The sequence below is a fragment of the Orcinus orca genome, chromosome 19 (assembly GCF_937001465.1).
Source record: "Orcinus orca chromosome 19, mOrcOrc1.1, whole genome shotgun sequence".
Lineage (NCBI taxonomy): Eukaryota > Metazoa > Chordata > Mammalia > Artiodactyla > Delphinidae > Orcinus > Orcinus orca.
This window is the reverse complement of record NC_064577.1, coordinates 6,480,194-6,491,948: the sequence shown is the minus strand read 5'-3', so window position 1 is coordinate 6,491,948 and position 11,755 is coordinate 6,480,194. Positions and strand designations below refer to the sequence as shown.

Sequence of the window (11,755 nt, the reverse complement as noted above, 5' to 3'; positions counted from 1 at the left end):
GTTAAGAAGCTTATACAAAACTAAGTCACACAGGAAGCAAGAGCAGAGCCAAGAGTCAGTCTGAGATTGGTTCAACTCCAAAGTCCATGATCTCTATGCTGTACTTCCTCTATAGCAGACTTTCTTTTCAGAGGAACCCGTCACTATAGAAGTACAGCTTATTTCCATTTCTGTTTTTCTGGTCTGGAGTATGAATTCCTTGTCAGCAGAGCCCACGTTTTTTATATAACTTTGTTTTCCCAATTCCTATTAGAGCAGCAGTATCAACAAGTTATTGCTAAATGAAAAGGGGATATTAAATTCATTGCCACTGTGCCTAAAAGTGCCAGGACACATTACTCTAACTCGGCTCATCTGTAAAAAGAACCAAATTTTAAACAAACAACCTTGAAATGGGTACATAAACCTTTCAATGGCCACTTTTATTATGTTCATTGTGGAATGACTGGACACATATCAATCTAGCTGAGCTGTGGCTACTATGTAATTATTCCAGAAACATAGTTTTATTTTAAGTCAATTCATGAAGACAGAAACACTCTGCAGCTAACAACCTGTATTCCTTGCCTGGGACTATTTTTCCCCTCATCTAGGTAGAAAAACTAAATCCATAACTTTCGAATTGGAACAGTAACTTTTTCTGGTCTATTGCTTTTGAAAAAAGATTATGAGACAAAACACAAAGAAAGACAAACATCATAAAATAACTTTTATACAGGATTAGTAGATCTGTTTACATATAAAAAACAGAAAGGCCCTCATTACATTTAGATTTCACATAAATTACACAGATTGACTTTTTAAAACTACTATTCAACTTTGTTTAAAGTCCCTTTTAAAAATTTCATTTTGAAGGCACAGTGCATGAAAATGAACCAAAGACTGAAGCACTTGAGATGAATGAGTTCTGGGCACCTCATATAAATAGCTATAGATTGTTCTGGAGCTGGGGAATGTCACTCTGAAAAAATGGGGAGGTGAAAAGTTGATTTTTAATCTGTGTGTAAAAAAATACCATTATGGCATACCTCCAGAAAGTCTGCAGCATGGCCAGCATAGAAGGTAGCTAGTATACTCATGTTATGCCATTTGTAAAAGCCATAATCATACATATTTATATAATTTATATCCAAATGCCTCAAAATGGTAGCCTATTTTCAAGTTTCACAATAGATTCTGCCAAATGGAAATCAACTAGGATAATATTCTGAAAGTCAAGTGGAATATTAATGAATTATTGCTAAAAATAGGAGGATTGGATGTTGGGAAACATTTCTTCGTGAACTGGAAATCCAAGTTCAGCTGACATTAATCAAGGGCTCTAATCACCCCCCCAAAATCTGCTTTAATTAAAGCAAATCAGAAACCAAATACTTATCAAAAATTTGCTATATAGAAGATCACTGAACATCAACCATAGTGGACTTTTTTGTAGTAACATTAAAGTTGCTACTGTTAAAAACAATTCCACCAGAGAACCATAACATAGGGCACTATTACAGCATTCATAGCCAAGAAGCTTTTAATACAGCAAGGACAGAACCTGGCACAAGTGCACTTCAGGCCACAAGAAAATAAAATGATTTACTGCTGAAAATAAATGGAAATAGAAGAACAGGTCCTGGTTACTGAGTAACCTGGTGTTAGCTCAGAAACACAATAAGCTCAGGCATAAGCACTACCTTTTATTTATTTGTCAACTCATAATTAGTTTTAAGTTCAATATTCATTAATTCAGCAAATCCCATTCAGGTGAAAGTTACCAAAGATTAACCAATCAATCACACTGGGCCAAATATACATTACGTTTCCTTTCTGGAGGATGACAAAGTCCCAAAGCACATTCCCTCCAAAGAGAATTGCAAGCATTCCTCAACTGGATGGGATCCCGACTACTACTCAAATGTTCAGCGAAATACATCAAAACGAAAGGGTCTTTCCTTCTGAAATTAACTTGAGTTCATCTTATTGAACTGCATAATCAGTACAAGTGCATTTACATAGGCAGACACTTTGAACATTACCTACTCAATCACTTTGCTTTTATTAAGGAGCTGGGAGGGAAGAAGGCTCACAAACTGATCACCAGGACAAAAAAACAAAAGCCTTGTGAGTAAAGAAAGGCACAACTCAGGCTTGGGCAAATTTCTTAATACTGTGATACTTACTTGCCTCCATGACTCCAAGGAAATGGAAAGTCTCTAGGAGAAATACTGAAGAAATGCATTCCCCATGCCATATGGCTTCAACGCCTTAAGCAGTTGATGTGGTCTCATATTAGATTAGATCCACAAATAAAAGACAAAGCAGGGCAGAGAACACAGTCTTAGTAGTCATTACCCTGTACATTCATGTTAACAGGTAACATAGGCTGAGAAGGCCTTGTTTTCCAGAGCAATGCATTATTTAGAAATTCATTAGAGATTCAAGATTCATAGCAGAATTTGGTTTTCCTTTCAGGAAAAATTATTAAAAGAACTACCTGTATGTTCATCTCTAAAAATAGTTTACACATGCTTAAAAGGCAATGGACTCCAGCCACTGTGATGTACAGTGAAAGACATGTTTAATTTAAGACAGAGATGAATTTAAAAGGCATCCTCTAGTGAAGACCAATGCTAATAAAGTAAAGGTTGTCATGCCAACTTTGTTTCACTTCTACCTGCAATGTCCCAAGCAGAGCCAGCCACTCATAGGCCCTTTGTTGGTTTTCTGACTTTGCACTCAAAAATAAAGCTGCAAAAAGCGATACCACCACATCATCCCCTTAAGGAAAATGTAGAGCATTATTAGAAGAAATTAAATCATGTATATTTCATTAAGTATTAGCACCCCACAAACTCTGTCCTGTGTACGTGGTGGGCTAAGAGTGGGGTGGCAAGGGCTCAAAATTTCGAGTTGTTAATAACAGGATTAATACCAGAATGGCTTAACCCGGAACCACCCAAATTAGATCACAGATACTCATTAATAAATGTCATGACTTCATTATTCCTGCTAAAGCAAATCTCTGTTTATGAAGCCACTTTGGGTACATTTCTCACAATACTTGGTTGAATGACCTAGATGGGTGGTAAACCACCTCCACATGAAGGCTTTGGGATGATAGATACATTAATGGATATAGAATACAACTTGAAAAGATGAGAGCAAGTTTTTTGATCCCCTGATTTAGTACAAGTTCAGCAGCAACTTGGCCATTAAAACATTCAAAGGTATTAAACCATTAGATCATTGGTAAGACTCATACTTACAAAAAGCATCATTTCCATTGAATAGCATGATATGACAGACACAATAAAACGCAAATCTTTTAGGCCTTTGCAGTAACCCCACTGGCACTGAAGATAACACTTTCTCACTACAGTGTTACTTTTTTTTTTTAATGGAGGGAGCCATATTTAAGTGCTTTCAACTGAACTTTTAACAAAATTGGTTGATCAAGAAGAGACCATCAAATGAAACATTAGGACAAAGAACCCAATCACACGCAGAGGCCTTTACGCATAAGGTTGGCCAAGCTATTTCAATAACAGGATGCTATGATAGGGCGCTGGCTTGGGCTAACAAGGAGCGTAGATATTCTGCGTTCAAAGGTAGGTTAAGAATGTGCAAGTAGGTCTCTTCCACGCTTCCAGGTATTTTCAGTAGAATTCAGATCTTGTCGATTGCCAGGTCATCTGAAAACCCTAAGTGTACAACATAGAAAAAGGTTCAAATTTAGGAAATAGTAAAGAATTAGGCATTCCTAGAATAAACTAGTGCTTCACAGATAAAAGCAACAGCACCTGTGGGTTTTTACCAAGTTAAAAGATAGGCAACACGAGTTTTAGCTTTTGCTAGATCTCCCTCTCAGCTCTACGCAAATGGACACTGAGATCTTTTACAACAGTCAACAAGTTCTCCCTTAAAATGGGGATGTTTACAGCTTTGCTAAACCTTACACAAGAGGTAGTGAAATCCTGCTTAGAGCACAGCCCACCAGTTCTGATCTAGCCTTGGAACAGGTAGAAAGCCAAATATGGAAGCCCGTTTAATCATTTCCTAATGTTACATAAGTTTCAAAATCAATCCAGCCTCCATTAAACCTGAATAATAAGAGAAACTCCAGCTATTTAATAACTAGAGAAAAGTACTCCTCAATAGGTTGAAAAAACCTCGAGTTTTTAAAGCTTTATGTCAGATTCTGACTGCTGTCCCTGCCTTAATGTTTCTGGATTCTTTTGGCCATTTAAAATAAAGAGAAAAAGCTAAAGCCACTAGTAAACACCTGGTGTGCAAAATACAACATCCACTAGTTGGCTTTCTTCAGTTATAGCATAAGCTCCAAACAGCTCATCTTAAATTAAGAAGAAAAACAAAGTGGCTGTCCCATCTCTGCATAAATAGAAAGCAGATTTTTTTTCTTTTTAAGGTAAGAGTACTTTAAGGAGGGGAAGTTCAAAACTGCCAGCCAAATTCACAGAGAATACAGATTTAGCAAGTTAACTTCCCAAAGCTCTTTGAAGAAGCAAAATAGTCTCTCTTCTTAATGCAGTGTCTCCCAAAAGGAACTGTAACTTTGCTTGGTACTTATGCTGGGAGAGATGCAAGGTGTGTGTTTCAATGTTTGCTGGAATATAATGTTTCCTCTTCAGTGTCTGTTTCATCCTGGAACTCGTGGCTTAAGAGAGACTTCTTGGAGCCGGTTGACATCATGCGAATTTCATCTTCATATTCATCATGATGCTGCCTGAGCCGATGAAAGCCATCCTTGTGTCTGTTAGACTTGATTGAGCAGATACACCAAATAATGCAGGCTGTTAGGATCAATGCCGACATGGTGGCACCTGTCAACCAAAACCATCACGTGAGTGGTGTTCTAGTTGAAGAATACATATAAGCAGCTGCTTACAATAGCACTTTTTATATTATGCCCTTCATTTATTTTATTTTATTTTCATTCACTTAAAAACAACCTTTTTTATTACAGAAGTGGTACATGTATCATGTGCAAAATTAGAAAAATACAAACAAAATACTAAAAACCCATACTCCAAACTCCACTTCACATCTCCATTACCCCGAGGTCATTTTTAACAACCCTAGGGCATATTTTTTCTGGATTTTCCTTCACGTGTGTGTATGTACACATATATTTTTTCTTTTACCACAATGAATTCAAACTGTGTCTACTGTTGTGTAACCTGCTTTTCATCAATCAATGACTTCCACTTTTCCTTTCTGGTAAATTTTCATCTCATCCCAAATCCCTCATTTATTTAAAATATTTTTACATAAGGTTATCAGAGTAACAGTCTAAGTAACAGAAAATAATACCAATAAAATCATAATAAAAATTAAGTTCATGAGACTTCCCTGGTGGTCCAGTAGTTAAGACTCCAGGCTCCCAGTGCAGGGGGCCTAGGTTCGATCCCTGGTCAGGGAACTAGATCCTGCATGCATGCCACAACTAAAGATCCCACATGCCGCAACTAAAGATCCCGCACGCGACAATGAAGACTCTGGGTGCCGCAACTAAGACCCAGCGCAGCCAAATATTAAAAAAAAAATTAGGTTCACAACAGCAAATGGGTGGCAGAGCCAGATTTAAACTGAATCCCAGCTCCTATGTTTCTAAGCACTTAGTGATTTATGCTTTATCCGATTCAAGTTAAGAACTCTACCATAAACACCCCACAACAGGCTCTATGATTTGACCATGTTTCCAATATACCACTCTCTCTCAACTAAGGATCTCTCCCCAACACACCCTGTAATAAAACTTGGTTACTTTGCATCAGGTCCAAGTTGTACTTAGAAATGAACCAAGGTTCTTTGTGTCAAAAGATACAATACAGCAGAGTATTTATTATTTTACCACATTTTTTTCTTTCTAAACTTTCAGTGATTCAAGCAATGGCACACATTAAGCCTGGAGAAAACAAATATTCCCTCCTTCCAGGATCATGGAAAAAATAGAACTAATATAAGTCAAAGTCCAAGGGACTTATGATCTTAGTATAAAGCAAATCATTCATTCAATCAACAACTCTTCATTAAGACCCACTACATGCCAACCCATGGTTCTAGGCACTGGGAGGCAGATGAAATCCCTGTCCTCTCAGAGTTTATGTTTTAGTGGGAGAGATCGAATACAGACAAATAGATGAGTAATACATAATGGAACGGCAGGTAGTGATAAGGGCTTTAACAGAAACGAGCGGCGGTGAGATAGTGACAGGGGTACTATTTTAGCTAGGGTGATCAGGGAAGGCCTCTCTGTGGAGGTGACATTTGAGTACAGACCTGAAAATGTGATGGGGCAAGCCATGAGAACATATGAGGAAATAGTGTTCCAGGAAAATCATGTTTAGATAGACGTTAGAAGAAAAGTGATTATTTTCGGGTGATTATGGAGGTGATCCACTCTCAAATTGAAATGTCAGGATTGGTTTTAACTTCAACTACTGAAGATTTAAATTTTTTTACCTGATACAGTTACCACAAGCTCCCTTGGCAAACCAAATATCCGGTTATCTGTGTCAAAGACTATTACCACAGAACTGGCTGCATCATGATGCACAAAGACCTAGGAAGATAAAGTGCAAGAATTAGGAAAAAGTTTACCTAAGGTATATTGTATCCCTGCTATATTCCTAGGGCCGTTATAGCAAACCAAGGAGATGGTTCATTGTCATCTAAAGTACACAAAGTGCTACAAAAATTTCCCTTTTGTTGCTAAAGGATAGAAAGATAACAAGTACCATAATCAAGAGGCGGTCACATTTTTCTTTATTCCCCACAAGCTTTCGAACAAGAGTTTCAAATTAAATATAAGTATTATTAATAATAAAAATTTACATGAGACCACTCAAGTTGAGTTTCTTACCTGGGAATGTTGTTGCTGATACCCATCGGCAATGGCATTGATGTTATGGACACCTGGGGCTAACAGTACGTGGAAATAACCTCCCTCTTTTGTGTGTACTTTTATTCCTTCATTGAGCACAATGACTGCTTTAGAGATTGGTTTTCCAGACTTATCTTTAACAAATCCACGAACTCCCTTGTGAACCTTAAAAAAATAAATGTTTAAGATATAAATTTATGTTTTCATAATGCCAGATATGCTAGAGGCCATAACTTGAGGCCTGACAAAAACAAACAAAACAACAAAACCCTCTGTAAGTCTAGCTTATTCGTCCCTCCCCACTGACTCTGACCTTGTTTGCTACTCATTCACTGCTTCAGAGGCACGGAGATGGAAATAAGGGGAGAGAGGACTCTGATAGAGTCAAAGCCTAAAATGTTTGAACCCAAGTCTTCCGACGTCTTGAATGCTTTACTTCCCACCACAGGACACTGTCTCAAGTAACTCCGTGTGATATTCAAATGGAAGAACCTGCAGCATCTCACAGGGTTAAATTACCTCAATATACATCAGATATGCGAACTCATGGCACCTGTTTAGGCAATAAAAAATGAACAAAACTCTCCTTTCTACATACATTTAAAATAAACAATACAAAATTTTGGTAAAAGATTAAGAAAATATTTTGATAAACGTTTTCAATGACCAGATTCCTGGGAGTTTGCTTCTAGTTAAAAGGGAAAGACTCACCTCCACCAACATGCTAAGAAGAGATTTTTTATTTTCTGCCCACAACGAAGGGAGTTGTGCTGCACTAGGAAAGTAGCAGCAGCTTGTGTATACTGTGATTTCTGGACAGTGGCCATAGGTAACACTATAATCCTGGAATATAAGATTCAAAAACAAATGTAGGAAAATTAATAAGTAAAAGTAAGAATGAGGCTATGTAATATGACAAATGGAAGGAATGGAATAAAAAGAAAAGCTGGGTGATGTAAACAAAGAATCTGTAAAGCATTTTACAGCAAATACAAATAAACCACTTGGTATTATAACCAGTCACAAACATGGCCACCCCAAGAGAGTTCTTAAGATCAGGGACTATGTCTAATTCATTTTTATATCTCCAGTGCTTCCTACAGTGACTGGCAGTAGAGGGGTTCTTATTAGGGTTTGTTGAATAAATGAATAAGTACACGCAGAGGGTCAGCTTCCCTCTAAACCCTGGAACTTCACTGCTGTTACTGCTGGGTTTTTTTTTTCTTTTTTTGCGGTACGCGGACCTCTCACTGCTGTAGTCTCTCCCGTGGCGGAGCACAGGCTCCGGATACGCAGGCTCAGCGGCCATGGCTCACGGGCCCAGCCGCTCCGCAGCATAGTGGGATCTTCCAGGACCGGGGCACGAACCCGCGTCCCCTGCATCGGCAGGCGGACTCTCAACCACTGCGCCACCAGGGAAGCCCCTTACTGCTGTTTTTGAGTTCTTAGAGGTAAAAGCACAAGTATTTGCTCTCTGATACCCTCAATCTGCAGGCTCGAACCTACCATACAGCAATATAGCAATTATTTAGGTAGGAACTACTTGTGTGGACAGGTTCCAAAATCTAACTTACCACTTTTTCACCCCAAACCTGTTCTTCTTCCTAATTCAGTTAATGACAGTAACTCATTTTCTCACACAGGTATGAAATCTTTTGTCTTTGACTTCAATTTTTTGCTGTCATCCAGAATTTGCCAAATCCTGTGAATTCCACTTCTACAATATCTCTGGAACTTCATCCCTTGATTCCATTCCCATTGCTACTACTCTAATCTAGGCCCTCAGTAGTTCTCGTCTAGGCTATTCTAAACCAGTCTCCCTGTGCCACAGTCTCTCCTTCCTCCAAACCATCTTAACCCACTGTTAAAAGATTTCCATAGAATAGCTCAGATCATGTCACTATATCCCTGCTCAAAACCTTTCATGGCTTCCCATTCCTTACTAAAAAAACAAAGCATTCAAAGCTTCAAACTCTCTTTCCATTCTTGTCTTCTGCTGCTCTCCATTACATCCCATATTCTAACTAACGTAGACTGATTCTTTAAAAAAAAACATTTATTTTGTATTGGAGTATAGCCGATTAACAACATTGTGTTAGTTTCAGGTGTCCAGCAGAGTGATTCTGTTATATGTAGACACGTATCTATTCTTTTTCAAATTCTTTTCCCATTTAGGTTATTACAGAGTATTGAGCAGAGTTCCCTATGCTATACAGTAGGTCCTTGTTGGTATAGCAGTGTGTACATATTAGACTGCTTCTTGACCTCTGCCCTTACTGCTTCCTCTTTATGGATGTCTCGGTTCACCAGCTCTGCATCCCTAATGCCATCTCATCTATGAAAAGAAGGCTACATCTCTGACTAGGTGTAACCCTTTCTGTCTTTAATTTCTCATGGCACATTGAGATCTCTTCTAGATCACAGTGATTAATTCTGTAACATAGTTATTTGTTTAATGGGCCACAGAATATTCTCTATCTTTCATATAGAAAAGTGCCTCACGCATAGCAAGTTCTTAATAAATAAAGGAGGGAAGGCAGGCAGAGAAGGGAATGAAGTCAATTTTCTGGTTGTACGTGTGAACGGAATGATGAGCTAACCACCCATCTGCTAACAACTCCTGACTAATTTGAAATGGATGGACAACAAATGAAAATGCTCTCAGAAAGAAATTAAAGAGACATTAAATGCAAAGACATGTTGTATTCTTGGATAGCAAGACAATACTGTCGAGATGTCAAAACAACCCAAAGTGATTTATAGATTCAACACAACCCCTAACAAAATCCCAACAGCCTTTTTGCAGAAAAAGAGAGGCCAATTCCAAAATTCAAGTGAGACTGGAAGGACCCTTGAGTAGCCAAAACAATCTTGGAAAATAATAAAGTTGGAGAACTCACAGTTCCCAATTCAAAACTTAGTACAAAGCTACAGTGTTCAAAACAGTGGTCCTAGAATAAGAATAGACATATAGAGGCTTCCCTGGTGGCACAGTGGTTGAGCATCTGCCTGCCAACGCAGAGGACACAGGTTCGAGTCCTGGTCCGGGAGGATCCCACATGCCACGGAGCAACCAAGCCCACGTGTCACAACTACTGAAGCCCACGTGCCTAGAGCCCCTGCTCTGCAACAAGAGAAGCCACCGCGATGAGAAGCCTACCCGCTTATGAGAAAGCCCGCGGGCAGCAAGGAAGACCCAACGAAGCCAAAAATAATAAAAATAAAATTAAAAAAAAAAGAATAGAGATATAGACCAATAGTATAGAATTGAGAATCCAGAAATAAATCCATACATCTACGGTCAATTGACTTTGACAAGGATGGCAAGACTATTCAATGGAAGAAAGAATAGTCTTTTCAACAAATGGTTCCGGGACAACTGGACTTCCATATGCAAACAAATGAAGTTGAACTCCTACTTCATATCATATACAAAAATCAACTCTGAATATATCAATGACCTAAATATGAGAGCTAAGTCCATGAAATTCTTAGACGAAAACACAGGGGTAAATCTTTATGACCTAGCATTTGGCAATGAATTCTTAGATATGACAATAAAGCATGAGCAACGAAAGAAAAAAACAAATTTGGCTTCATCTAAATTAAAACTTTTGTGTATCAGAAGTTTTCTTGACATTATCAAGAAAGTGAAAAGAAAACTTACAGAACAGGAGAAACTATTGACAACAGAATAGGAGAAACTATTGACAAATCAAACATCTGGTAAGGGTTTAGTATTCAAAATATATAAAGAATTCTTATAACTCAACAACAAAAAGAGAAAAACCCCAACTTTAAAATGGGCAATGGATTTGAATAGACATTTTTCCAAAGAAAACATACAAATGGCCAATGGGCAAATGAAAAGATGCTCAACATCATTAGTCATCAGGGAAATGTAAATCAAAACTAAAGTGAGATACCACTTCACGCCTACTATGATGGCTATAATTTAAAAAATGGAAAATAAATGTTGGTGAGGATGTGGAGAAACTGGAACCTTTATACATTGCTGATAAGAATGTAAAATGGTTCAGCTGCTGTGGAAGTTTGGTGGTTCCTCAAAAGTTAAGCAGAGAATTGCAATATGACAAGCAAATCCACTTCTAGGTATATACTCAAAAGAATTGAAAACTGGGGCTTAAACAGATACTTGTACACGAATGTTCACTGCAGCATTATTTTCAAGAGTCAAAAGGTGGAAACATCTGTCCATCAAAAGATGAACTGATAAACAAAATGTGATCTACACGCACAATGGAATATTATTTAGCCATAAAAAGGAATGGAGTAGGTGATGTATGCTTCAGAATGGATGAACCCAGAAGGCATTATGCTAAGTGAAAAAAGCTGGACACAAAAGAAAAAATATTGTACAATTCCACTTACATGAAATATCCAGAATAGGCAAATACATAGAGACAGAGAGTAGATTAGAAGTTACCAGGGGCTGGGAGAAGAGGAGAATGGGGAGTTATTGCTTTGGGGCACAGAGTTTCTGTTTGGGGTAATGAAAGTTTTGAAAATAGATATGGTGATAGTTGCATGACACTGTTAATGTAATTAAAATATCACTGAAATTATAATTAAAAATGGCTAAATTGGCAAAAAAAATTGCTGTCAGGGGTTAGTTAGTTAAAGGGCTATCATGTCAAGGAAGCCACAAAGTAGATGCCATTCACTTTACTATATCAGAAAAGTCACCTATTCTTTCACTCAATGTCCAATATGTATTTATAATTCCATTCTCACCATATTCTATAAAGCATACCTTCATGCTGCCCAGGTGACTGTGCCATTCTGCTCCACGCATTACTCCTCCTGGAATATTCTCATCTATAAAAGCATTGAGAGATGTAG

The 11,755-nt window shown here is 38.0% G+C and overlaps 1 protein-coding gene across 2 annotated transcripts in view; it reads right to left on the bottom strand.

The window, feature by feature from the left end:
- Positions 1 to 696: 696 nt before the first annotated feature.
- Positions 697 to 11,755, bottom strand: part of CPD (carboxypeptidase D) — a 67,326-nt gene continuing 56,267 nt past the window's right edge. The window contains exons 17-21 of one of the 2 annotated variants that reach the window (XM_004267092.4): positions 11,667 to 11,731; positions 7,604 to 7,735; positions 6,872 to 7,057; positions 6,472 to 6,571; positions 697 to 4,829 (exon numbers count right to left, since the gene is read on the bottom strand). In XM_004267092.4, coding sequence (XP_004267140.1) covers positions 4,603 to 4,829; positions 6,472 to 6,571; positions 6,872 to 7,057; positions 7,604 to 7,735; positions 11,667 to 11,731 — 710 coding nt within the window. In that variant the 3' untranslated portion in view covers positions 697 to 4,602. The remainder of the gene's footprint in view (positions 4,830 to 6,471; positions 6,572 to 6,871; positions 7,058 to 7,603; positions 7,736 to 11,666; positions 11,732 to 11,755) is intronic. The other variant, XM_033423309.2, reaches the window with a different exon arrangement.